Consider the following 27,909-nt stretch of genomic DNA (forward strand, 5'->3'; position numbering starts at 1 on the left):
CTACGTGACATATTCATCCTCGTCACTGTGTTCTGATTTGATGTGGTCTGGATGGAGCAGCGGAAAGTGTGGCGCTGCAGTCCTGGTACAGACGTACCACTCCTTAATGTTGGACAGCGGGGTTAAGGCCGGGTTCACCGAGCGCTGGCTCCTCCTTGGGGTCCTGCCACTGCCATGTTTCTGGCTCAGCTGATTCTTCAGACCCGACAGGGACAGATCCAGAGGCATTGCCACTGGAGACGAACTCCTGAGCAGCACCTCGCCGGCCGAGCTCATGTCAAAGTTTTGGCCAGACAGAAGAGGAAAATGAGTGTTTTTGTTGGCGAGGGATGGAGAGAAGTGGTTCATTTTGAGGTCAAGGGGCTCAAGGACAGCCTGGTTTGGCTGCTGGAGCTGAGAAGGGATGAAGCTGTACAGATCCTGGGGGTCAGAGGTCGGCGAGGACTTGATGTGGATCTTCATGTGTTTGCGCAGGGAACTGGGGTGGGTGTAGGACTTGGTGCAGCCCAGAGCCTTGCAGTCGTAGGGTTTAGAGGCGGTGTGGACCTGCGAGTGCTTCTTCCTGTCGCTGCTGTTCGCAAAGCGCCGCTCACAGAACTCGCACTGGAATGGCTTCTCACCTGGAACACACAAACCACCAATAGCACAGTTAGCATCCTCCCAGTCAGTAAACAAGGTTTTTCTGACTCTATAAAGGCCTTTAAAAAGTTCCTGGATCCAAACGAAGATCCAGATCACCACTAAAATTAAATCAGTTCTCCCCTTTCACATTTCCAACAAATTCTGAAAATTTCATGAAAATCCGTCCAGAACTTTTTAAGTTATCTTGAACACAAACAGATAAAGCCGGTAAAAACATGCTGCCATGTAAAACTATTTTGTGAAGCATTAATATCACATTTTTCCATAAACACCTCATAGGAGTAAAATGTATCATTTAGTAGATTATTCGCTGTGTTAACATTATTTATAAACCAGTTATGTAGAAAATAGTTTTGTTTGTGTGTAACATATACGCCTTGTTCCACAGAAAACAGTTATGTGGGGAAACTACGTTGATCTGCAGCAAGACTCGAAAGCAGAGACCCATCCAATATGGCGGCGACCCATCCAATATGGCAGTGACGCTGGTTCGATTCTATTCTATTCTGCAGTCATGTAGCAGACACTTTTATCCAAAGTGACTTCCATATGAGTGAGAACAACACAAGCATGAAACCAAACAGTAGAGGACGTGGTAGGAAGGTGCTGGTGGACTGTCCAGTTGGACGCAGGTCCTTCCACGAAGCTCTAAAGGCTTTTTTTTGTTTACTCCCTTCCCACCCCATAATACCACCTATGTTATAATACAAAGAATTAATACCATAAAGTTTGTTGCAAAGAACTGGGCTAAGTTCTCCAACTTTCCAACAAATACAGCTATACTAAGTGTTGAAGTTCTCGTTGAAGAGCTGAGTCTTCAGCTGGGTCTTAAAAGTAGACAGGGACTCTGCAGAGCGGACAGAGTTTGGCAGATCATTCCACCATCGTGGAACAACAGTCTGGCTGGTGGTTCAGTCCCACGTATTGGTGGTAACATGAGGCGTCTTTCGCTGGTGGAACATAGCTGTGGAGAGGGAGTGTAGGTCTGGATTAGGGCGTGAAGGTAGACGGGAGCCGTTTGAGTTATTCTTTTGTAAACCAGAAAGCTTTAAAGCTTTAAAGCAAAGCTTTAAATTTGATGCGTTCTGCAACCGGAAGCCGGTGAAGAACGATTGACAGCGGAGTGACATGAACCAGTTTGGGTTGGTCGCTGCTGGTTCTGGATCATCTGCAGAGGTTTAACAGAGCATGCAGGCAGACCTGCGAGTAGGGAACTGCAGTAATCAATGTGTGAGATGACCAGAACCTGAACCAACAGCTGAGTCATGTGTTCTGTCAGGTACGTCTGATTCTCTTGATGTTGTAGAGAGCATATCGGCAGGTACGGGCAACCGAGGCAACATGGACCTTAAGGTCAACTGGTCATCTACCATGACACCCAGATTCCTGGCAGCAGACGTAGGAACAAGTGTGATAGAGTGGAGCTTCACACGTATCTGCGGAGGTAAGGAAGGATCGGCTGGACAGACAATGAGTTCTGTCTTGGACAGATGGAGCTGAAGGTGGCGATCCTTCATCCATGCAGAGATATCAGCAAGTCAAGCTGATATTCTCAGTGAAACGTTGTGTCGTCTGGTAGGAAGGAGAGGAAAAGCTGAGTGTCATCTGCATTGCAGTGGTAGGAGAAGCCATGAGAACTTCCAACTGCACCGAGTGAGGAGGTGTATAGTGGAAAGAGAAGAGGGCCGAGCACCGATCCCTGAGGCTCCCCTGTTTTCATGTGATCTGGACACGTCTCCTCACCAGGATACTCTGAAGGATCTTCCTGAGAGGTAGGACGTGGACCACGAGAGGACAGATCCAGAGAGCTCAGAGAGTGACCGGTGGATCTGGTCCAGCAGGACCAGGACTGACCGGTGGATCTGGTTGTAGGGAACCAGTAGCAGACAGGAGAGCAGTTCCAGTGGAGTGAAGTCAGACTGATGTGGATCTAACTGGTTTCTATCATGGAGGAACTGGGAGACTGAAGACGACCCGCTCCAGTAGTTTAGATAAGAACGGCACCAGTGGGACCAGCCGGTAGTTTCCAACCTGGACTGGGTTGAGTGTGGGTTTCTTCAGCAGCGGGGTGACCCGAGCTTGCTGGAAGACAGAGGGAAAGACAGCGGATTCCAGAGAGGAGATGATAATATGGGTCACTGCAGATTGATTGGAGGTAAAATGCTCTGCAGGATGTCGGTAGGGACCGGATCCAGAGGACAGCTAGTGGCTTTAGAGTTGACTAGAAGTTTAGAGACTTGGTCCTCATTCAGAGGGCAGAAAGAGCAAAGTGAGGCACCACTAGCTGGATGTGGTGGACTGAGCTGGTCAGGCTCAGAGAAGTGATTCCTGATGGTAGCAACCTTTTCAGTAAAACAGGAAGCCAACATGTCTGCAGTCAGCGTGGCGGGAGGCTGAGCAGCTGCTGGAGAAAGAAGACAGTTAAAGGCCATGAACAGCTGCCGTGTGTTGGGAGCATTGTGGATCTGCTTCTGATAGAAGTCTATGTTGGCAGCCGTCAGGCTGGATGTGAAGACTGAGAGGTTCTGCTGGGACTCTGACAAGTCAGGGACTTCTTTTCTTTCTGCTGGCCTGAGACCTGCTCTGTGACGTCTCAGTGAGCCATGGACTGGGAGGGTTTAGTCTGGCTGCTTTAGACAGCAGAGGACAGAGTTTGTCCAGAGAGGAGGCCAGAGAGGAGCAGAGTGTTTCTGGAGCCTCATTAAGACAGTCTGAAGGTCTGTAAGGTTCCCTCTCCAGCGCTCAGTGAGGCTTCTACCTATACATGATGTCTATGCCCATCTCCCTTGTTAAACATCACAGCACGTGAACAAAGACCAAGATGGCAGAAGGGTGCGAGAAAAGCGGAGATACAGGGAAAATAGAACTTGTGGCAAAAAACCACAAGACTTTGGTGAGTTGGAAGAAAGGCAGGTACTCTGCAGGACATGTCAAAAGCTTATGGAGACCACCAGGGGAAATCCGAGCAGTCCTCGCTCTCATCTGCAGAACCACGGAGAACTGGACTGAAGAGGGGAAGTCCTTCTGAAACGTCATGAAAGCGGCGAGAAGACAACTGCTCATTACACGTTATTTAGCCAAATGCACGATGCCAATGAGCACGGAGGGATTTGTTCATTTAAATAAAAAACTGGACTGAAGATGGACCATCCCATGACGGACCTATGTTTCACATGTCGCCAGTCCAGAAACGTACGAAAGCGATGGTTCCGCCCGAGCTGAGTCCAGCCCAACAGACCTCTGGTCAACCAGAGCTCCGCAGGAGGTTCACTGTGCATTTCCAGCTGAAACACGGCGTTTAGAAACGCCGCGTTCCCCACTGCCACCCTTTCTCCCAGACTCCCACACCAGTGGAAATCTGGGTAAAAACAAGAGATGCCAGCTGGGATCTGCCTGAAGGCTGGACAACGGGCCGACACAGCGAAGGCCACCGAGCTGAACAACTGACTCGGACTCCCGTGTTTCGGCCACAGGCTTCGTCTCGCCATCCGTAAGTCTTCCTGTGATTATTTAGAGAACTCTTACTGATAGGGCGGGCGATTTGGCCAAAAAAATAATCCAATTTCCGGTTTTAATCACTTTTTTCCCTTTACTGTAAAGAAAAAAAATTACAAAAGTCAAAAATGATTCTTTTTCAAAAATGCTTTTATTGCAGCCTAGGAGTTTACCTAAATATAAAGTGCAACTAAAGAAGCTGTTAAACTAGATGCAGGCGCTGCTGCTGTAAACATTATAAGTAACATGTTTGTACTTCCTGTGAGATAGTTTTTAAGTTTTGATCATACATTTAAGAACAGGCCTCATCTCACCTGTGTAACTTTATTCTAAAATAAAATACTGATAAATAAATAAATAAAATAAAAATGTCTCCTCTTGGAAGAAAAATTGTGATTCCTTTTTTACATTAAATAACCAGAACAATTTCCCACATTGGCAATGAGGGAATAAAAATGAACGTTTCTTTACACTTAACATGTGTTGAGAGAAAATTGACCTCTTTGATACAAGATACTATTTTTAAAACAATCCCTGAATGTTATTAAGCTACATACATGTATCATTACATTCTTGCTGTTTTTTTTAATTAATTCTCACATTTTAGGCAGAAAGACGAGCCTGTCGGCTGCATCTGGCTTCAGACCGCTGTGGCATGGGACCCCTCCCACACTGAAACCCTGTCTTTCCATCACACCTAGAAACTTCGCAAAAACTAAATATTGCCATAAAAACCGCTGCTATAAAAGTTTTTACGATCTCAAGAGGTGGTTTTTCAGACATTTTGATATAGAAATATATTGCAGGAGCGTAATGGAAACACTTTTTTGCATTTATGTGTCGCCAGACGTGACGTGGGGGTCGTGACCAGGTAATTCCCGGTAAAGATGGCCCAGTGTGGAATAAACAACAGCGAATTTCAGCGAATTTTTAGAAAAGAAATTGAGGGAGAACACCCACAAATCACAACTGTTGTTTGTCAAAACGTACAAATATAGTTCTTATTTAGCAAAAAAAAAAAGTGCAGAGAGGGGCACTTCTTGTTCGTTTCTAGCTGCCATGTTGTGTTTATGCATTTCTGTGCGAAACCAGCGGGAGTTTGACGTCACTATTAAGTACGGAAGCCCAAAAGGTGCTGGCGGGGCAAAAAAAAAAACCAGATTTTCATAAAAATAAATCTTCATGAACAGAAAATTCGAATTAAGCGATTAAATCGATTAATCGCCCAGCCCTACTTACTGATGATAATTTGGGTCATATTGGTCGAGGTTATGAGCAACTTTCTATTCAGTTCTACATTTATTGGAGAAAAAAAAATGGAGAAGAAAAACAGATGAAGCAGAAGATAAATGAAAGTGAAGCTTAGCATAAAAAATTCCACCTTAAGCGTAAACAAGAAGCAGCTCATTACTTTAATGTACACACGGCTTGCTGAACGGTGCTGCCCTAAAACCATCAACTGTTCGTCTCAGTCTTAGCTTATTGTCTTTATGAGCTTCTGATATATAATGCAAGTTTTTATTCTCATATTGTAAATGATTTTTGGTCTGTCTTGTGTTCTCCATTTCCCCAGACAATGCAGAGAAAGATGCTGGCATTGCTCCAGCTGTTGGGCATTTCTGCCACAGCTGGAAGGAGACTCAGAAAAGGCAGCAGGAACTGAACCTCCCAGTCATCACTGAAGAGCCGCCAGAAGATGATAGAACGTTCTGCAGCAGCAACGGACCATAAGAGACGTCCTCTGCAGACAAAACATCGAGACATTTGACTTCCTCCCGGCAGGAGTCCATAAACCCGCCTCTGCGACCCTTTCCTGATGCTTTCTCAGGTGAGTTCCGTCAAAGCGCTCCTTCATCTGACGAAGACGACCGTTCTTGTAGAGACGGAAAAAGGAAGAAAATCCTCAACGACATGAAGCAGCAAACCAGGAACTTGTGGATGCGACATGCTTCATGGATCCCAGGTTCAAAGCCACATTGGCAGTGAAAAGACCACCACGATGTCAGAGGCGGAAGCAGCAGCACATGGGGTCTGAGGAGAAGTATTTCAGATATTAAGCTATGATTGTTTGATACTTGAACCACGAGAGTAAAATAATCATGTATCATTTCTTTCTGCCTTCCCCTTCAATTCAATTAAAGGAGAAAGCACCCAGTGAGCGAGAAGCCCCCCCCCAGAATCCACCTTGTCCCACGTTGAAGAAGGCCAAAACATCGTCGCGCAGCTTCACCTGCAGCCTCGCCTGTCATGCAGCTGTCACAGACCTGATGTCCCCCACCACACACAGCAGATCCACCAGACCCCCCTCCCACAGCAGAGTGAACCTGCTAGGAAACATCTCCGTATACCTGCAAGCCCTCCCCCCCCAGAGAGACTTTTAGCACATCAGGAAATACTGTTACATGTTAACGTAGCAGCTTAAAACCTGGCAAACATGCTGGTTTTTCTGACCAAATCCTTCCCAGAAAGGCAACGTTGCACGCACACACACACACACACACACAATCAGTGCAATGTCTTATGTGATTTACCATCATCTGTAAAAGGGTGTTTTCTAAAAGTTCTACTTGAGTTCAGCCATGTTCGATCCCATTGTTATTGATCTTTTGTCCAAAAACACACTTGGTTTGATGACCTAGTGCTCTTCCATCCCAGAGCAACAACGTTAAACCTCAAAAACATTTCCGTAAGAAAGTCTCTGCACTTCCATTCATGTTTACATTTTTTAATTATTGTACCAAGAGAAGATAAATTTGATATTTATTTACATTTTATCATTTATTTAGGTTTCTTTTCATTATTTCCAACAAACCAGGCAGCAAGGGAATAGGGGATAACAAAACTAGCTTATGCTAGCCAGAATGAATGTCTAAGATGTTTAACAGCAGCTGTAACCCGCTGTGATTCTTTTTCAATAAAACGATGTTGCATTGGAAATCATGCATTTGTTTGTTTTTCCTGTCATCTCTATCGGCTGTCAAGTACCAACCATCTGGTGTCCATGTTTGCACAACACCAGAAGCAGATAACGCTACATAATATAAGTATTGGATTAATCGCAAAACATATCGTCATTACAACTTTACAAAACGTTGTCAAATATCGCAGTTTTTCTAAATATCATGCAGCCCTACATACACATAAGCACACATATATTTTTTTAAGTTTTAATTGATCAAATTCTGTACAAAATGGAAGCAGTGTGGTGTTTCCTGGTGGGCGCGGTCAGCTGACAACTGGAGGCACAGCTGATCCACATCTCAGCAATCAACGAACCACCTATTTAAGACCAGCTCTGCCTGCTATCCAGCGCCAGATTGTTGATTGCCCTGCGGTAAAACAGCTCTCGGCCTCAGCTCACGTTGCTTATGCTTGACCCTGATTGTAACCTGTCCTGTCTTCCTCCTGCTAGAGAAAGCCTGCCTGCCTGCCTGCCTGTTCGTTCGCTTGCTCCCCTGCCTGCCAGTCTCTGAAAGCTCCGTTGGAAGAATTCACAGGAATCTGTGGAAAATCAATAAACCTCTCTCTGTACTCAGAAAGTGTCCGCTCTTTGGATCCTACTAGCCCCTCACCCACAACAGAACAATCTGGCCACTGAATGGATCCGACGGACGCGAACCCGGAAGCCACCGCTGACAGCCTTCGGCGCACCATTTCAGGTCAGAATGCACGTCTCGCTCGACATGAGCAAATGATGCTAACTCTGGATCAGAACTACCATGCGATCCTCTCTCAGCTAACCCAGCTTACAACACACGTCGCCGGCTTGGGCCGTCCTGCACGACTCAGCCGCCTGCTCCTGATCCGCCCACTCACCAACCTGACTCAGCACACCCCGTAAGAGAGACGCATATTCCAGATCCCAAGCCGTATGCTGGTGATTTAGGCAAATGTAGAGGATTCTTGCTTCAATGTTCACTGGTATTCGATCAGAAACCATTCACCTACGCCACGGATCGATCAAAGATTTCTTTTGTGATTGGACTCCTTGAAGGGAGAGCTCTGGATTGGGCTGAAGCAGCCTACGAACAACAGGGTTTCAGACAGCAGTCATTTTCATCTTTTGTCCATGAGATGAAAAAGGTTTTTGACCATCCTGTAAGAGGCAGAGAGTCTGCTACACGTCTCCTCAGCCTCAGTCAAGGAAGTGCGAGTGTGGCTAACTTTGCTATTGATTTCAGGACAGCCGCCGCAGATTCAGGGTGGAATGATGACGCTCTCCGTGACTTTTTTGCTAACAGTCTGAACAGCCGGTTGAAGGATGAACTAGCAACCCGTGACACGCCTGAGTCCCTGGAGGGACTAATTTCCCTCGCCATTCGGGTGGACAACCGACTGCGGGAGAGGGACCGGGAACGGAGATCCCAATCTCGTGACAAGCAGGAGTATTCCTCTAGAGCCATACCATCCTTCCCTCACACAGCCACTCCCACAGAGGAGCCTATGCAGCTGGGAAGAGCGCACGTTTCCCCAGAGGAGCGGCAGAGGAGAAGGACCTCGGGAGACTGTTACTACTGTGGACTACCTGGACATCGTATTTCTTTCTGTCCCAACCGATCAAAAGACCAGGGTCGTCAGCAGCAGTTGGGGTACCGACGACCACATCCTCTGAGGTACTTCCCCACACTAAAACTCTCATCCCAGCAGTCCTGTTCAGCGATAATGTCCCCCATTCTGTTGATGCCTTGGTTGACTCTGCAGAGGCTAATTTTTTGGATAGCTCCTTAGCTAGCTCACTACATATTGGCTTGGAGACCCTCTCATCCCCCATATCTGCGCAGGCCCTGGATGGCAGTCTTCTTTACACCATCACACTGCAATCCCGTCCTATAAAAATGATTGTTTCGGGTAATCATCAAGAACTTATCTCGTTTTACATCGTCGACTCACCTAAATCCCCTCTGGTTTTAGGCCACCCTTGGCTGGCTCAGCACAACCCCCACCTGGACTGGCAGAGTGGGAGGATTATTAACTGGAGTTCCTTCTGTCATGCCACCTGCCTTCTTTCAGCTGTTCCTGCTACCCTTGTTTCCAGCCGCCAACCTGTTCCCCTTGACCTGTCCTCCGTTCCCCCAGTCTATCATGACTTAAGGGAGGTCTTTAGCAAGGACAACGCTTCAGCTCTTCCCCCACATAGACCTTATGACTGTTCCATTGATCTGCTCCCGGGGGCGCCATTACCAACCTGCCGTCTATACAACATCTCCCGACCAGAGACTGAGGCTATGCAGACATATATCTCAGATTCTCTTGCTGCAGGACTAATCAGGCCCTCTTCGTCACCCGTAGAGGCTGGATTTTTCTTCGTCTCGAAGAAGGATGGTTCACTCAGGCCTTGTATAGATTATTGTGGCTTAAACGCTATCACTGTGAAGAATAAGTACCCTTTACCTCTGCTTGACTCTGTATTCAACTCCCTTCATGGTGCCACAATCTTCACTAAATTAGACCTCCGCAACGCATATCATTTGGTGAGAATAAAGGAGGGTGATGAATGGAAGACTGCCTTCAGAACCCCTCTCGGCCACTTCGAATATCTGGTCATGCCTTTTGGATTATGTAACACTCCTGCAGTGTTTCAGACCATGGTTAACGATGTGCTGAGAGATCTTATTAACCGTTTTGTGTTTGTTTATTTGGCTGACATCCTCATTTTCTCCCGGACTCACTCGGAACATGAGCAACATGTCAAACAGGTACTTCAGAGACTGATGGAAAACTGCTTATTTGTAAAGGCAGAAAAGTGACTTTCATAAAGATACCATCTCATTTCTGGGCTTTATCTTTGAGCGTGGACAGGTCAGAGCTGACCCTGAGAAGATCAAGGCTGTTGTGGAGTGGCCGACTCCTACCTCAGTAAAACAACTGCAGCGCTTTCTGGGTTTTGCGAACTTTTATCGACGCTTTATCCGCAACTTCAGCCGTACATCTCTCCCCCTAACACGTCTCACTTCCCCATCAGTTCCCTTTTTCTGGTCAGATGCAGCAGCCCAAGCTTTCGACAAACTTAAGGAACTGTTCACCTCAGCTCCAGTTCTTCTCCATCCGGACCTGAACCGCCAATTTGTAGTGGAGGTGGATGCCTCGGACACCGGGGTAGGAGCCGTGTTGTCCCAGAGATCTCCTGAGACCCAGAAATTACACCCCTGTGCCTACTTTTCCCGACGTCTTACTCATGCGGAACACAATTATCATGTTGGGGACCGAGAACTCCTTGCCATCAAGCTGGCTCTAGAGCACTGGCGGCACTGGCTGGAAGGATCCAGAGTTCCATTCCTCATTTGGACGGATCAAAGGAACCTGGAGTATTTGCAGTCGGCTAAACAATTGAATCCCCGCCAAGCCCGTTCTCTATTTTTCAACCGGTTTCATTTCACACTGTCATACAGACCAGGCTCCAAGAACCAGAAACCCGATTCCCTGTCCCGTCAGTTTGCCCCTGAAACCACCACCTCCGTAGAAGACACCATCCTGCCAGCCTCCTGCATCGTGGCTGCAGTCTCATGGGAGGTCGAGAACCAAGTCATAGCTGATCAGCAACATCAGCCTGACCCGGGTACTGGTCCCCCGGATCGACTGTTTGTTCCCGACACCGCCCGATCCCTGGTCCTCCAGTGGGGTCACTCCTCCCGTTTGGCTTGTCATCCTGGTTCCTCACGCACTCTCTCCCTTATCAGACGCAGGTTTTGGTGGCCAACCATGGAGAAGGATGCACAGGAGTTCGTGGCTGCCTGTACCACTTGTGCTAGGAGTAAAGCATTGCATCGACCCCCAGCTGGTCTTCTACGTCCTCTGCCTGTCCTTAGCAGACCCTGGTCGCACATTGCAGTGGATTTTGTTACCGGCCTACCTATTTCAAAAGGTAAAGACACCATCCTGACTATAGTGGACCGTTTTTCCAAGGCTGTGCATTTCGTCGCTCTTCCCAAGCTCCCCTCAGCCAAGGAAACTGCCGACCTGTTAGTGCACCATGTCTTCCGACTCCATGGATTGCCCACTGACATAGTATCTGACCGGGGACCCCAGTTCACTTCCCAGGTGTGGAAGGCTTTTTGTCTATCCATCGGTGCCACGGTCAGTTAGTCTGGGGGTGGAAACCGGAGGACAAACTGTCAAGCCGAGAGAGCCAACCAGGACCTGGAGACCGTCCTTCGTTGTGTGGCTGAATCCAACCCGTCATCGTGGAGCGACCATCTGGACTGGGTTGAGTACTCACACAACTCCCTCACATCCTCAGCTTCTGGTTTATCTCCTTTTGAAGGCTCTCTTGGGTACCTGCCGCCCCTGTTCCCTGTCCAAGAGGTTGAAGTAGCTGTTCCATCAGTTCAGTACCACATCCGCCGTTGTCGTCGGGCCTGGAGGACGACTCGGACTGCTCTGCTTCGGGCTGGGGAACGGAGTCGACGCCAGGCCGATCGCCATCGCACAGCTGAGCCCAAATATGCTCCTGGTCAGAAGGTCTGGTTATCTTCAAAGAACATTCCCTTGCGCACTGACGCCAAGAAGTTGGCTCCCCGCTACCTGGGACCCTTTGAGATCCAGCGGGTCATCAATCCCACGGTGGTTCGCCTGCAGCTCCCCCGATCTATGCGGATTCATCCCTCCTTCCACGTCTCCCAGTTAAAACCTGTGTCTTCCAGTCCTCTGGTCCCTCCTTCCAGGCCCCCTCCTCCCGCCCGGCTTGTGGCTGGTCGCCCGGCGTACACCGTCCGGCGTCTTCTGGATGTGCGCCGTTGCGGCCGGGGCTTCCAGTTTCTGGTCGACTGGGAGGGTTATGGTCCTGAGGAGCGGGCCTGGGTCCCCCGCTCTTTCATCCTTGATCCTTCCCTGGTCAGGGATTTCCGTCGGGCCCATCCCGAGAAGTTCCGGTCGCCGGGTGGCTCCCGTTGAGGGGGGGGGTACTGTGGTGTTTCCTGGTGGGCGCGGTCAGCTGACAACTGGAGGCACAGCTGATCCACATCTCAGCAATCAACGAACCACCTATTTAAGACCAGCTCTGCCTGCTATCCAGCGCCAGATTGTTGATTGCCCTGCGGTAAAACAGCTCTCGGCCTCAGCTCACGTTGCTTATGCTTGACCCTGATTGTAACCTGTCCTGTCTTCCTCCTGCCAGAGAAAGCCAGCCTGCCTGTTCGTTCGCTTGCTCCCCTGCCTGCCTGCCTTCCTCCTGATGCCCGCCAGTCTGCCAGTCTCTGAAAGCTCCGTTGGAAGAATTCACAGGAATCTGTGGAAAATCAATAAACCTCTCTCTGTACTCAGAAAGTTGTCCGCTCTTTGGATCCTACTAGCCCCTCACCTACAACAAGCAGACGTTAGCAGAATGATCAGTGCCCATCTTCCTCACGACTGCCACTTCGCAGATGTCACAATCCCATGAGAAGGATTACGTCACTGACGTTACATACTCTACAACACTCTGCTGCATCTCTGTCACATACCCCAAAACACCCTGCATGGTCGCACATCCTCAGTATTACCAGTAAACAAACTGAGTTTGTCATCACTGGCACAAAAATCATCATTATCCAAAGACACCTTTCCTCCATGGGATCTTTCCGTTCCCATAGCAACAACATCACCTGGTCTGTTTACCTCCACGGACTCCATCCCACCATCTTTCCGTTCCCATAGCAACAACATCACCTGGTCTGTTTACCTCCACAAACTCCATCCCACCATCTTTCCGTTCCCATAGCAACAACATCACCTGGTCTGTTTACCTCCACGGACTCCATCCCACCATCTTTCCGTTCCCATAGCAACAACATCACCTGGTCTGTTTACCTCCACGGACTCCATCCCACCATCTTTCCGTTCCCATAGCAACAACATCACCTGGTCTGTTTACCTCCACGGACTCCATCCCACCATCTTTCCATTCCCATAGCAACATCACCTGGTCTGTTTACCTCCACAAACTCCATCCCACCATCTTTCCGTTCCCATAGCAACAACATCACCTGGTCTGTTTACCTCCACGGACTCCATCCCACCATCTTTCCGTTCCCATAGCAACAACATCACCTGGTCTGTTTACCTCCACGGACTCCATCCCACCATCTTTCCGTTCCCATAGCAACAACATCACCTGGTCTGTTTACCTCCACGGACTCCATCCCACCATCTTTCCGTTCCCATAGCAACAACATCACCTGGTCTGTTTACCTCCACGGACTCCATCCCACCATCTTTCCGTTCCCATAGCAACAACATCACCTGGTCTGTTTACCTCCACGGACTCCATCCCACCATCTTTCCGTTCCCATAGCAACAACATCACCTGGTCTGTTTACCTCCACGGACTCCATCCCACCATCTTTCCATTCCCATAGCAACAACATCACCTGGTCTGTTTACCTCCACAAACTCCATCCCACCATCTTTCCGTTCCCATAGCAACAACATCACCTGGTCTGTTTACCTCCACGGACTCCATCCCACCATCTTTCCGTTCCCATAGCAACAACATCACCTGGTCTGTTTACCTCCACGGACTCCATCCCACCATCTTTCCGTTCCCATAGCAACAACATCACCTGGTCTGTTTACCTCCACGGACTCCATCCCACCATCTTTCCGTTCCCATAGCAACAACATCACCTGGTCTGTTTACCTCCACGGACTCCATCCCACCATCTTTCCGTTCCCATAGCAACAACATCACCTGGTCTGTTTACCTCCACGGACTCCATCCCACCATCTTTCCATTCCCATAGCAACAACATCACCTGGTCTGTTTACCTCCACAAACTCCATCCCACCATCTTTCCGTTCCCATAGCAACAACATCACCTGGTCTGTTTACCTCCACGGACTCCATCCCACCATCTTTCCGTTCCCATAGCAACAACATCACCTGGTCTGTTTACCTCCACGGACTCCATCCCACCATCTTTCCGTTCCCATAGCAACAACATCACCTGGTCTGTTTACCTCCACGGACTCCATCCCACCATCTTTCCGTTCCCATAGCAACAACATCACCTGGTCTGTTTACCTCCACGGACTCCATCCCACCATCTTTCCGTTCCCATAGCAACAACATCACCTGGTCCGTTTACTGTAGGAAGCAGGAGGTAGGAAGTAGAAGCAGGAGGTAGGAAGCAGGACGTAGGAAGTAGAAAAAAAGAAGAGGGAGCAGGAGGTAGGAAATAGGAAGCAGAAGGTAGGAAGCAGAAAGTAGGGAGCAGGACGCAGGAAGTAGGAGGTAGGAAATAGTAAGCATAAAGCAGGAAGAAGGTAGCCAGAGGTAGGAAGCAGGAGGTAAGAAGTAAGGAAGTAGGAAGCAGGAGGTAGGTAGCAGGAAGTGGGAAGCCGGAGATAAGAAGCAGGACGTAGGAAGTAGGAAGCAAGAGATAGGAAGTAGGGAGCAGGAAGTAGGAAGCAAGAGATAGGAAGCAGGAAGTAGGTAGCAGGAAGCAGAAGGTAGGAAGCAGGAAGAAGGAAGCAGAATATAGGAAGCAGAAGGTAGGGAGCAGGATATAGAAAGCAGGAAATAGTAAGCATAAAGCAGGAAGTAGGAAGCCGGAGGTAGGAAGTAGGAAGCCAGAGATAAGAAGAAGGACGTAGGAAGTAGGTTGCAAGAGATAGGAAGTAGGGAGCAGGAAGTAAAAAAGCAAGAGATAGGAAGTAGGTAGCAGGAATCAGAAGATAGAAAGCAGGAAGTAGGAAGCAGGAAATATGAAGCAGAAGGTAGGGAGCAGGACGTAGGAGGTAGGAAGCAGGAAATAGGAAGCAGTATATAGGGAGCAGGAATAAGGGAGCAGGATGTAGGAGGTAGAAGGTAGGAAGTAGGAAGCAAGACGCAGGACGTAGGATGTAGGAGGTAGGAAGTAGGGAGGAGGATGTAGGAAGTAGAAAGCAAGATGCAGGATGTAGGAGGTAGGAAGTAGGGAGGAGGATGTAGGAAGTAGGAAGCAAGACGCAGGACGTAGGAAGCAGGAAGTAGGAAGTACGGAGCAGTAAGTAGGAAGCAGGAGGTAGGGAGTACGGAGCAGTAAGTAGGAAGCAGGAGGTAGGGAGTACGGAGCAGTAAGTAGGAAGCAGGAGGTAGGGAGTACGGAGCAGTAAGTAGGAAGCAGGAGGTAGGGAGTACGGAGCAGTAAGTAGGAAGCAGGAGGTAGGGAGTACGGAGCAGTAAGTAGGAAGCAGGAGGTAGGGAGTACGGAGCAGTAAGTAGGAAGTAGGAGGTAGGAATTGGGGAGCAGGAGGTAGGGAGTATGGAGCAGGATGTAGGAAGTAGGAAGCAGGAGGTAGGGAGTACGGAGCAGTAAGTAGGAAGTAGGAGGTAGGAAGTAGGGAGTACGGAGCAGTAAGTAGGAAGCAGGAGGTAGGAAGTAGGGAGCAGGATGTAGGAAGTAGGAAGCAGGAGGTAGGGAGTACGGAGCAGGATGTAGGAAGTAGGAAGCAGGAGGCAGGGAGTACGGAGCAGGATGTAGGAAGTAGGAAGCAGGAGGTAGGGAGTACGGAGCAGGATGTAGGAAGTAGGAAGCAGGAGGTAGGAAGTAGGAAGCAGGATGTAGGAAGTAGGGAGCAGTAAGTAGGAAGCAGGAAGAAGTAAGTAGGAAGCAGGAGGTAGGAAGTAGGGAGCAGGATGTAGGAAGTAGGAAGCAGGAGGTAGGGAGTACTGAGCAGGATGTAGGAAGTAGGAAGCAGGAGGCAGGGAGTACGGAGCAGGATGTAGGAAGTAGGAAGCAGGAGGTAGGGAGTACGGAGCAGGATGTAGGAAGTAGGAAGCAGGAGGTAGGAAGTAGGGAGCAGGATGTAGGAAGTAGGGAGCAGTAAGTAGGAAGCAGGAAGAAGTAAGTAGGAAGCAGGAGGTAGGAAGTAGGGAGCAGGAGGTAGGGAGTACGGAGCAGGATGTAGGAAGTAGGAAGCAGGAGGCAGGGAGTACGGAGCAGGATGTAGGAAGTAGGAAGCAGGAGGTAGGGAGTACGGAGCAGGATGTAGGAAGTAGGAAGCAGGAGGTAGGGAGTACGCAGCAGTAAGTAGGAGGTTTGAACTACAGAGCAGTAAGTAGGAAGCAGGAGGTAGGAAGTAGGGAGCAGGATGTAGGAAGTAGGGAGCAGTAAGTAGGAAGCAGGAAGAAGTAAGTAGGAAGCAGGAGGTAGGGAGTACGGAGCAGGAAGTAGGAAGCAGGAGGCAGGGAGTACGGAGCAGGATGTAGGAAGTAGGAAGCAGGAGGTAGGGAGTACGGAGCAGGATGTAGGAAGTAGGAAGCAGGAGGTAGGGAGTACGGAGCAGTAAGTAGGAGGTTTGAACTACGGAGCAGTAAGTAGGAAGCAGGGAGCGGGATGTAGGAAGTAGGGAGCAGTAAGTAGGAAGCAGGAAATAGTAAGCATAAAGCAGGAAGTAGGAAGCCGGAGGTAGGAAGTAGGAAGCCAGAGATAAGAAGAAGGACGTAGGAAGTAGGTTGCAAGAGATAGGAAGTAGGGAGCAGGAAGTAAAAAAGCAAGAGATAGGAAGTAGGTAGCAGGAATCAGAAGATAGAAAGCAGGAAGTAGGAAGCAGGAAATATGAAGCAGAAGATAGGGAGCAGGACGTAGGAGGTAGGAAGCAGGAAATAGGAAGCAGTATATAGGGAGCAGGAATAAGGGAGCAGGATGTAGGAGGTAGAAGGTAGGAAGTAGGAAGCAAGACGCAGGACGTAGGATGTAGGAGGTAGGAAGTAGGGAGGAGGATGTAGGAAGTAGAAAGCAAGATGCAGGACGTAGGATGTAGGAAGTAGGGAGGAGGATGTAGGAAGTAGAAAGCAAGATGCAGGACGTAGGATGTAGGAGGTAGGAAGTAGGGAGGAGGATGTAGGAAGTAGGAAGCAAGACGCAGTAAGTAGGAAGCAGGAAGTAGGAAGTACGGAGCAGTAAGTAGGAAGCAGGAGGTAGGGAGTACGGAGCAGTAAGTAGGAAATAGGAGGTAGGAAGTAGGGAGTACGGAGTAGTAAGTAGGAAGTAGGAGGTAGGGAGTATGGAGCAGGATGTAGGAAGTAGGAAGCAGGAGGTAGGGAGTACGGAGCAGTAAGTAGGAAGCAGGAGGTAGGAAGTAGGGAGCAGGATGTAGGAAGTAGGAAGCAGGAGGTAGGGAGTACGGAGCAGGATGTAGGAAGTAGGAAGCAGGAGGTAGGGAGTACGGAGCAGGATGTAGGAAGTAGGAAGCAGGAGGTAGGAAGTAGGGAGTACGGAGCAGTAAGTAGGAAGCAGGAGGTAGGAAGTAGGGAGCAGGATGTAGGAAGTAGGAAGCAGGAGGTAGGGAGTACGGAGCAGGATGTAGGAAGTAGGAAGCAGGAGGTAGGGAGTACGGAGCAGGATGTAGGAAGTAGGAAGCAGGAGGTAGGGAGTACGGAGCAGGATGTAGGAAGTAGGAAGCAGGAGGTAGGGAGTACGGAGCAGTAAGTAGGAGGTTTGAACTACGGAGCAGTAAGTAGGAAGCAGGAGGTAGGGAGTACGGAGCAGGATGTAGGAAGTAGGAAGCAGGAGGTAGGGAGTACGGAGCAGTAAGTAGGAGGTTTGAACTACGGAGCAGTAAGTAGGAAGCAGGAGGCAGGGAGTACGGAGCAGGATGTAGGAAGTAGGAAGCAGGAGGTAGGGAGTACGGAGCAGTAAGTAGGAGGTTTGAACTACGGAGCAGTAAGTAGGAAGCAGGAGGTAGGAAGTAGGGAGTACGGAGCAGTAAGTAGGAAGCAGGAGGTAGGAAGTAGGGAGCAGGATGTAGGAAGCAGGAAGCAGGAGGTAGGGAGTACGGAGCAGGATGTAGGAAGTAGGAAGCAGGAGGTAGGGAGTACGGAGCAGGATGTAGGAAGTAGGAAGCAGGAGGTAGGGAGTACGGAGCAGGATGTAGGAAGTAGGAAGCAGGAGGTAGGGAGTACGGAGCAGGATGTAGGAAGTAGGAAGCAGGAGGTAGGGAGTACGGAGCAGGATGTAGGAAGTAGGAAGCAGGAGGTAGGGAGTACGGAGCAGTAAGTAGGAGGTTTGAACTACGGAGCAGTAAGTAGGAAGCAGGAGGTAGGGAGTACGGAGCAGGATGTAGGAAGTAGGAAGCAGGAGGTAGGGAGTACGGAGCAGTAAGTAGGAGGTTTGAACTACGGAGCAGTAAGTAGGAAGCAGGAGGCAGGGAGTACGGAGCAGGATGTAGGAAGTAGGAAGCAGGAGGTAGGGAGTACGGAGCAGTAAGTAGGAGGTTTGAACTACGGAGCAGTAAGTAGGAAGCAGGAGGTAGGAAGTAGGGAGCAGGATGTAGGAAGTAGGGAGCAGTAAGTAGGAAGCAGGAAAAAGTAAGTAGGAAGCAGGAAGCAGAAGGTAGGAAGTAGGAAGCAGGAGGTAGGAAGCAGTGGAGCAGAATGGCACCCGGCCGGGGGGACATGGAGGGACCTTCGTCAAGCTGCTTTTTTCCAACACGAGTTTCACTCAGTCTGTGCGTGTGTGCGTGCGTGCGTGCGTGTGTGTGTAGAGAAACAGAGCCTACCAGTGTGCGTGCGCGTGTGGATCTTCAGGTTCTCGGAGCGCGCGAACATCTTGCCGCAGTTGGGGAACGCGCATGAGAAGGGCTTCTCCCCGGTGTGCACGCGGATGTGGTTGATGAGCTTGTATTTGGCTTTGAACGCCTTCCCGCCGCGCAGACACGCGTCCCACATGCAGACGTGACTCAGGCTCTCAAGCCCCGCGGCGACGTGCTCGCTGGTGACGTGGTCCACGAGCTCGGGCATGGAGCCGAAAGTTTGGTCGCAGACGGAGGTCGCCGTCCGCCCGAGCCGCTGTCTCGCGCAGCTCCGGTCGGTCCATTTGCACACCAGCTCTGCTTTGACGGCGGCGCCTCCGGAGAAATCCAGCAGGCCGTCCGCCCCCCCGCCGGAGCCGGGCTGGGAGGGAGCGGGGACGGGCGCCGAGGCGATGCTGGAAGCCCCGGAGTTGTTGTTCCCCAGCGGGGAGACGAGGCCATTGTGCCTGGCCGCCGCGGCGCTCCGCTTCATGGTGAGACGGCGGGCTGCCCCGCTGCCTCGCCGGAACAGCCTCCCCGCTTCACGCTGCTGCAGCCCGCTGGAGGTCCCGGAGCTCCGGTCGCTGCCCTGCCGTCTCCCGGTGGAGGCCACGGCGCGCGCAGCGGTGTCTTTACCCCCCGCTGGTCGACTTAGATCCCGAGAGTCGAAGCCTCCATGCTTCTATTTGCTGAATGGAGGTGAAGGATTGAGGGAATCCAGCTGGCTGCGGCCCAAACCCGCCCACATGCGTCCTCGTCTCCTTTCCTCGCCCCGTGTCTCCTTCCTCGCACACAAAGTCCCACTTTTCTGACCAAAAGCCTTCGGTTTGCTGGGAAAAACACAACAAAATGTGAAACATGCAGTCATTTAAGGTCCAGTTCAAACCTTATGGTTCCTATATCTGTGGAGGTGGATGGGATTCTCACCAGTCCCTGACTGGGAAAACAACCAGTCACATTGATTCAGGGAGAATTTAGAGTCCTGGTCCTGGAGAGCCGGATCCTGCAGGACCAGAGTCCCCCCCTGCTCCAATGCTGCTGACTAAAATGAATAAACAGCCAGACAAGACGCTGTTGGATCCATTTGCTTTAAATCAAGTGTGTCCAGATCATGGCCTGAAGGACTGCCGTGTGACACCCTGGCCCAGAGTCATCAGTTAACCGACACATGGTCGTGTATGTATATTGGTAGAATGCCTAAATGGACAGCCCCCCCCCCTACACACACACACGGGAGAACATCTTCATTTTCATAGTCAGGATAATTATCATATTTAAATATTATGAGATATTATCATTATATATTATTATTATTATTATTATTATTGTTGTGAGTTATTATTATTATTAGATATTATGATTATTATTATGAGATGGGGCATTCACAATAATCTGTGTATTTTTCTGTGCTCGAGTAATTTCTCGCTGTTCATTAGTACCAAACAAAGACGTTACTAGGTGCTACTGTTTTCACTAACAATGTATATTTTGCATCTCGTAATGGAAATTTACAGAAGTGTTTCTTTCTGAGAAACAAAATGCTGAGCACACTGTGAGCCTATGCGCTGTATTTATTCTTAGGGCATTCACAACATTATTGAGTTCCTGTTCTTTATATCTTATTATTATTATTATATACTAGAAAAGTGCTCTTCTTCAAGAAGAGCAAATGTGAATGCCCTTCTATGCTGAACGATTGATATGCAATTGCATAGCCATTTGGAGAAGCAGCACAACTATGCAGCTTAATGTATCACAGTAATGCATCAGGATTCAAACCAATGAAAATCTAAAACTAGCACACAGCATCAGGACAAAAAGTACAACCATATGCTATGATTTATGAAAATCCAGCACCTGGATTTCAGCTCACAACCTTCTGAATCAGAGGCAATTCATTTTACCACAATGCCACCTGGCAGGAGCACTAATATTTTTTGCCATTGGTATGGAGTTGCCTTTGCCACCAGTGTAATCAGCAGAATTACAAAAAGATGTGAAAGGTTGAACTGCTGTCAAGAAGCCAAAGATTATTTTAAATAATTTCTAAATACAACTAAAATTCAGTAGTTAAACTGCATATGTCATTGCAGAAAACCATTTAGAACTGCTTGTGTAATCAGTTAAAGACTTTATTGTTCAACATGAGCAATGTTGTTTCATTTGAAGCACTTCAACAACAAAACTGTAATATTTAACAGTCATTTCTGCAGTTTATTTATTTTTTTACCTTGAACTAACCTTTTGTATTAATTGCACAACTTTTGAGGACAGATATTGGACAGCTCACACTTTAATTGAAGAGTTTTCAGCCAAAAACAAAGCCAAACCCAAAGCTCTTTGATCCTATCAGGCCACAGCACAAAATGGCATACCATTATGGTGTGCAATGTTCAAGACTGGATTTGAACCTGTCTGATGTATACCAATGCGTACCTGTGTACCAGTGCCCAAAATGGACTTATTTGTCCAATCACAGCAAATGATTTGCAAATTTGACAAAAACCTGACAACTTGAAATTTTTTACATGTTACAAAGACCAAAAGTCATAGCACATATCTCCTGAATGAGCTGAACGGTTTGACGTTTGAATGATTGAAGTGAGGCAAAGGTGTGGGAGGAGTAGAGTTTCAAACATTTTGCAGGAAAAGTAAGTGTTTTATCTGAAGCATTTTAGGAACAACTTAATCAGTGTGAATGTGATTCATCGCGTTTGTGCCACTTCAGCCGATCAAATATTAAACTCTTCAATACATTTATGAGAATGAAGTTATTGGTCAGTTTTTGCATAATGAGCTGGAAATTGCTTCAACAGGGTTCAGAGCTCTGCACCAGTTTCCAGTGGCCGGTACATGACAGCCATATAAATACTGACAACTTCCATCTATTTACTGGTTCGGCAGAGTTTTACAACAGTCCTGTACACAACGTAAATCTGACTTGTGCTTCTTAAAATACAGCAAGTTTTACATGAATTCATGGTGGAATTTTACTTTTATTGAACCTGTTTTCATTCACAATGTGTCAAGTTAGATGATTGCTCCCAGCTGAGTTCTTTAAAGTTCTATAAATTAGCATAGTTAGTTTTGGCTCTGACTTCTTATGTTTTTTGTTTTTTTTTAAGTGGGCGTAACCTTGTAACATCAAGTCAACTCAGTACTTCTACTTTGTCATTTTGGCACTTTATCCATTCAAATATTAAATTATTAACCTCATTCATGTTTGGCTTTTTCACATTTATACTTTGTCAGTTATTTAGGTTTTGGTTAATTTTTCAATTCTATCTTTTGATTGGAGAAAACAAAAATTCAACTCAGCAATTGGTTTATTTTTTTGCATAATGAGCTGCGGACTGCTTTATCATGGTGCACTGCGACACAAGTGTATAGTGGTGTACAAGGCCAAGGTTCTCTTCCAGCAATCTAACCCAAAGCTTCTGGTGGGTAGTGTTTGAATATTATGAGACTCATGCAGAGACCTTTGATTGATGCTGTTGTTCAATTATCTCTGACTGTGTGCTGCACAGATGACAAGTTATGGCCGAATAGGAGGCGTGATATGCTTGAGTAATACAATGCGAACTGCAACGTCATTACTGATGTGGAAAAAAATGAGAATGTTATAATTTGAGAACAGGTAATTTGAAAAACCACATAAGCGGATTTAAATGGTTCTTTACAATGATTTCAACAACCAAACACAATTTTTTACTGAGACTTTAAATTATAGTTTGTCAAGTCAAACTTTTTAGCTGGTTTAATGGTCTTCACCAGTTCTCAGTGTCTGGTATATTGTGGTCCTGACTCCCATTTTTTTAAAAAAAACACATCAAGTCAGCTCAGTACCTCTTAATAGTACCTATTCATAGCACCTAAAAAAGAAAAGTGTTTCTATACATGGCTACTAGATGGCACCCTAAGACCAGGAATTAAAAGAAACTCTGCGCTTTTCAGTCTATGGTGCTTTTCAGTTGACCAAAAGATCAATAGCTTCATCTTCTTCTTCACAGCAGTTTAGTTCAACCTTTCCCTTTTAGTAATCCTGCTGATTACATGCTGGTGAAAGTTCTAAAAAGGCATTTTTATGCCAATAGCAAAACCCTTCAATAGTTCTGCCAGTACCTTGAACAACCTCTTTTCAATAGAAATGTTAAATGTGAAGGGTTTGTTCCAACAATGCTCCCTGCAACATTTCAAGACTTCGATATATCTTAAACACGTTAAAAAAAAGTTTTTCACATCTTTACTGGACTTTAGCTGTTGGTAACAAACGGACTTTGCTGGTTGCACTACTCACTAAAAAAGGGAAAGGTTGAACTAAACCGCTGTTGGTCAACTGAAAAGCACCATGGACTGAAAAGGGCAGTTTCTTTTCATTTCTGGTCTTAGAGTGCCATCTAGTAGCCATGTATAGGAACACTTTTCTTTTTTAGGTGCTATGCATAGGTACTATTAAGAGGTACTGTGCTGACTTGATATTTTTTCAGAAAAGAAAATGGGAGTCAGGACCACAATGTTCCAGATACTTAGAACTGGTGAAGACCTTTGAACCAGCTAAAAAAGTTTGACTTGATTAGAAATTTCAGATATAATTAAATATAAATTTAAAGTCACAGAAAAATTCGTGTTTGGTTGTTGAAATCATTGTAAACAATCACTTAAATCTGCTGATGTTGCATTTTGCACTGTACTACTCAGGTATATTTTGCCTCCTTTTAGACTGTAACTTTTAATCTGTGCAGCACACAGTAGGAAGTAAGTGAACAACAGCAACAACCAAAGGCCTCTGCGAGCCTCATAATAGTCAAACACTATCCATAAAAAAGCTCTATAGTACATGCTGGATGAGAACCTGAGTATTGTGCACCACTATACACTCATGTCGTAGTGCACCCTGATAAAGCAGTCCGCAGGTCATTATGCAATAAATGGACCAATTGCTGAGTTGAATTTCTGTTTTTACCAATCACAAGACAGAATTGAAAAATTGACAAAAGCCTGAATAACTGAAAAGTTTGAATGTGAAAAATGAAATGAAAAATACTTTATTAATCCCCAAAGGGAAATATTGCAGTATATAATAATAACTAGAGGAGGTCTTGTTCCGGAGGCTGATGGCTGCTGGCAGGAATGATCTTCTGTATCTTTCAGTCTTACATCGGACCAGAAGAAGCCTCTCACTGAACACACTTTGTTGCTTCATCACTGTGTTGTGGAGAGGGTGTGAAGAATCCTCCATCATCTTCATCAGCCTGTGCAGCATTCTTCTTTGGACAATCAGCTCCAGCGGCTCCAGAGTTACTCCAAGCACAGAAGCAGCTTTCTGGATCAGTTTGTTGATTCTCTTCAAGTCTCTGGTTCTGATGCTACTACCCCAGCAGATGCTGCAAAGCTGACTGCACTCTCCACAACAGACTTTTTTTTTTTTTTTTTTGTCTTGTCCAGCATTTAAGCAAGCAGACTGATGTTCTGGATGCTGTGTTCTGCTGAGCAAATTTATTTTGCCAAGGGGAACTTTTGTAGATGTAATGATCCCCTTGTATTTCTTGATTCTTATTTTATTTTTCAATTTGTTTTGGATAATAGCTTGTATTACAGAGTTTATGCTGCTGGACCCGACCGGAAAGGACAGGAAAGGGGCAGAAAGAGAACAGAAAAGAGAACATAAAAAAACAAAAAAAAACAAAAGAAAGAGATCAATGCATACATGTATATGCACATACATACCCACCTACATATATATGTATATACACTCGCACATACATTATATATATACATATATACATACATACATACATATACACATACATACACATGCATACACACACATGTACACATACATGCATACATAAAGATAGATATACATACATACATATACACATACATACACACATATATATATATATATATATACATATATACACATATACATACTCACATACATACACATACATATACACATACACATACACACACATACACATACATATACATACATACACATACACTCACACATATGCATACATATATACATATCCATACACATACATACATACACATACACATAAGTACACACACATACCCACCCACACACATAAATATATACACCCACACAAGCCAACTCTAGATTCGTGGAGAACAAAACCGTTGACAATCATGAGGACCAGAAACTAGCAAGTTAAGTCAAAAAGACAGAAAAAGAGCTACCTGCTGTTAGTGAATAAACTTGCTGGATGACTCAGTGACTGTGACACATGCAGAACATTCATGCAGAACATTCAGAGTGGAACGTGTTTAGAGAAGAGTGATCATGCCAATGTGACCCGCCCGCCTACAGCTAGAGGAAGGCCAGGAGAACCCAGAGACCCGGGTAACCGACAGTCACCCCCAGGTACAGATCCCAACCCCCCCACTCCAGAGCCAGCCATGCATCCGCCCAGGAGGTGGTGAAGGAGGTACCCAACCAGAGTCCCCCGCAGTCAGGGGGAACAGGCCCCAGCAGGCCCAGGCCGGCAAGGGCCGATCCCGCCGGGCACCGGCCACCCAGGGCAGACAGAGCGCAGGCCCCAGGGCCCCAAGAGCCCGTGAGCAGCCCCCCGCCCCCGCAGGCAGAGGGCACAGCCCACACCGACGGAGGACCAGGATCCCCAGACCGCCACCCAGCGGCAGCCAGGTCGCACCCCAGCGCACCAGCTGCGCCCCCGGGTACAGGACACCACCCCCCCACCACCAAACCACACACACATATACATGCATACCCCCCCCCCCCCCAACACGCACTCCCCTCACACATATACATGCATACCCCCCCCCCACCCCCCCAAACACGCACTCCCCTCTCAACCCCCATCCACACAACCCTCTGCAATCCATTCACATCATCCATCACATATACAACCCCACCCCACCTCTACTCACTCACCCATACCAAGTCACACGAACCCCAATCGCCCCCGCCCCCACACACGCTCACCCCCCCCCACACATGCTCACACCCCGCCACCCCATCCCTCTACTTCTACCCAACCACACATGCCCCACCAAACACCCCTCCACCACCCATAGCCCCCCTCCAAACTTCACCCTCACTCACACATCCCATTCCGCATATACACCCCCCCCTACACACACACACACACATACCCTCACTCCTCCAACACAGGCACACCCCAATACAACCCACGCGCCAACATACCCCTCCACACACACATCTACTCATCCTCACACATCCCTATCCCCTACCCACCTATATCCCCAACCCTAATCCCCCCCCCAGCCATCCCACCATCCATCTGTAACCCCATACACCCACTCCCACACATCCTCACCTCACCCCTCCATCATGTCCCATGTGAGATACCTCAGAGGGGGCAGAGGACAGGATGGCCCCGATCAGGGCCCCCATAATTACCGCCCACCACTCCCAGCGTCCCCCCCACCACCCCACAGATGCAGCCGACCCAGCACCCCCCCAGGGCCGGCGACAACCCTCCTACAGCCAGGCCAGCCCAGACTTAGGCCTAATGGACGGCACTCTTCCCCCACCCGTACCCCCCCCCCCCAGTAAAGCCCCGAGAGCAGGGGCATGAGAAGACCCTATCGTCCCTGCCTCCCCCCCGCTTATGACTGATTGTGAAGTATGTATTAGTTGCAATTAAAATTGAGGGAAGTGCCACGCGGTGTTGGGAGAGGGACCACCTAAGCAGCCCCGCCCTCCATACACCGCATGCTCTTCCCCCTAATCATGTGAGTCGTCAGTGTTTTGGTGTTTGGTGTCTAAGTGTAATTAAAACTGGGAGGTGAGCCGAGGCTGGGTGCAGCGATCAAGACCACCTTGATGGCCTTTCTCACCACCCAGCGCCACGTGCACACCTCCCAATACCCTGCCTGTGTGTGATGGGGAGCGGGGAGGAAGAGGGGTTGAGGGATTTAAGTCTGGAGGAAAGTGAGCTTTCCTCCAGAAGGTGAGCCGCCCGCGGCACTGGGCATGCCCCCTACTCCCAGGGCCCCCCAAGGACCAGGACAAGCCGGGGACAGCCATCCCCGTAACCAGAGCCTTCGGCGACTCTAACCAGAGAGTCATCACCGACCCAAGAGGGGACCAACCCACCACATGCAGAAGGGGGGCACGAGGACAAAGAGGAGGCGGGGCGGCAGAAGGGGAATCCCAGACCGATTGTCCACCGCCCCCTCACTCACAGAGGACACCCCCACCTGGGGACATGAAGTCCCCCCTTATCCACACATCGGCACTTCACACTGTCTCAGCACACACCTACAGCCACACACACACACACTTCCGGACACATTCAGGTCCACCCAGCCACCCGTTCAGCCCACCCTTAAAACCATCCTCCTGACCCCCACGTCACATCCAAATCTCCCCCACCTCCATCCATCATATCTACACTTATCCACCAACCTACCACACACATGCACCACCCACTCCCCCATACATACACCCCTGCCCCCCCCCCACACACACACACAGACAGCACGCCCCCCCTCCCCCCTCCCCCCCCCCCCCCCCCCCCCCCACACACACACCCGTATACATGCACCACCGCCACTCCCCACATACACGCATCACCCCACTCCCCTACACACACGGCACTACCCCCCCTACAGACACCACGACACCCCCCCCACACACGCATCATCACACTTCCCCACCCACACACATCCACATACCTATGTACCGCCACCAGTCCTCAACGCACACCCCCTACACACATCCCTCCATACACACTCACATCCCATCCACACTATCAAACACCCCCCACTCAACAAGTCCCAGGGTCGCAACCAGGCACCAGAGCACGTACCTGCCCGCCACCGCAGCAGCAGGTCCAGGTCAGCCCAGCCCCCCCCCGGCACAAGCCAACCCCCCACCCCCAAGAGACAGGGGACAACCCCGGGCACCGGAGCCCGGGACCCCGCCCAGCCCACCCCACGGCGGCACAGGCGCCCGTTACGGAGTCACGCCCGCCAACCCATCCCCCGCCAGCGACCCCGCCCCGCCGCTGTGCGGCAACTCCAGCCGCTGGCCCATCCAGGTCCACAGTAGGGCTAGAAACCTAGCCACTCCAGCAATGGAGCAGTCAAAATCCCCCCCCAGGAGCCCACCACAGACCCACAGCCCCCAGAGAACCCCAACCGGCCACCAACCCCGAGCGCAATAAGGTCACATTCTCCCCCCATACTAAGTGATGGAGCTGATCACAGGGGACCAGAGGGAATAAAGTTCAGCTGACTGATCTCTTGAGGAGGCAGACATCATCTCGACACTGATGTGATCTAATA

General features: G+C 48.7%; 1 protein-coding gene across 1 annotated transcript; it reads right to left on the reverse strand.

The window, feature by feature from the left end:
* Positions 1-27,658, reverse strand: LOC306762777 (uncharacterized protein; the record flags this gene model as incomplete). The annotated part of the gene is made up of 5 exons (XM_079249386.1): positions 1-620; positions 18,595-19,288; positions 19,353-19,436; positions 19,534-19,543; positions 27,600-27,658. 5 exons carry the CDS (start codon positions 27,656-27,658, stop codon positions 1-3), a joined length of 1,467 nt encoding a protein of 488 aa, XP_079105512.1.
* Between the last annotated feature and the right edge of the window lie 251 nt (positions 27,659-27,909).

This window comes from Telmatherina bonti (genome assembly GCF_933228915.1).
Source record: "Telmatherina bonti genome assembly, chromosome: 11".
Taxonomy (NCBI): domain Eukaryota; kingdom Metazoa; phylum Chordata; class Actinopteri; order Atheriniformes; family Telmatherinidae; genus Telmatherina; species Telmatherina bonti.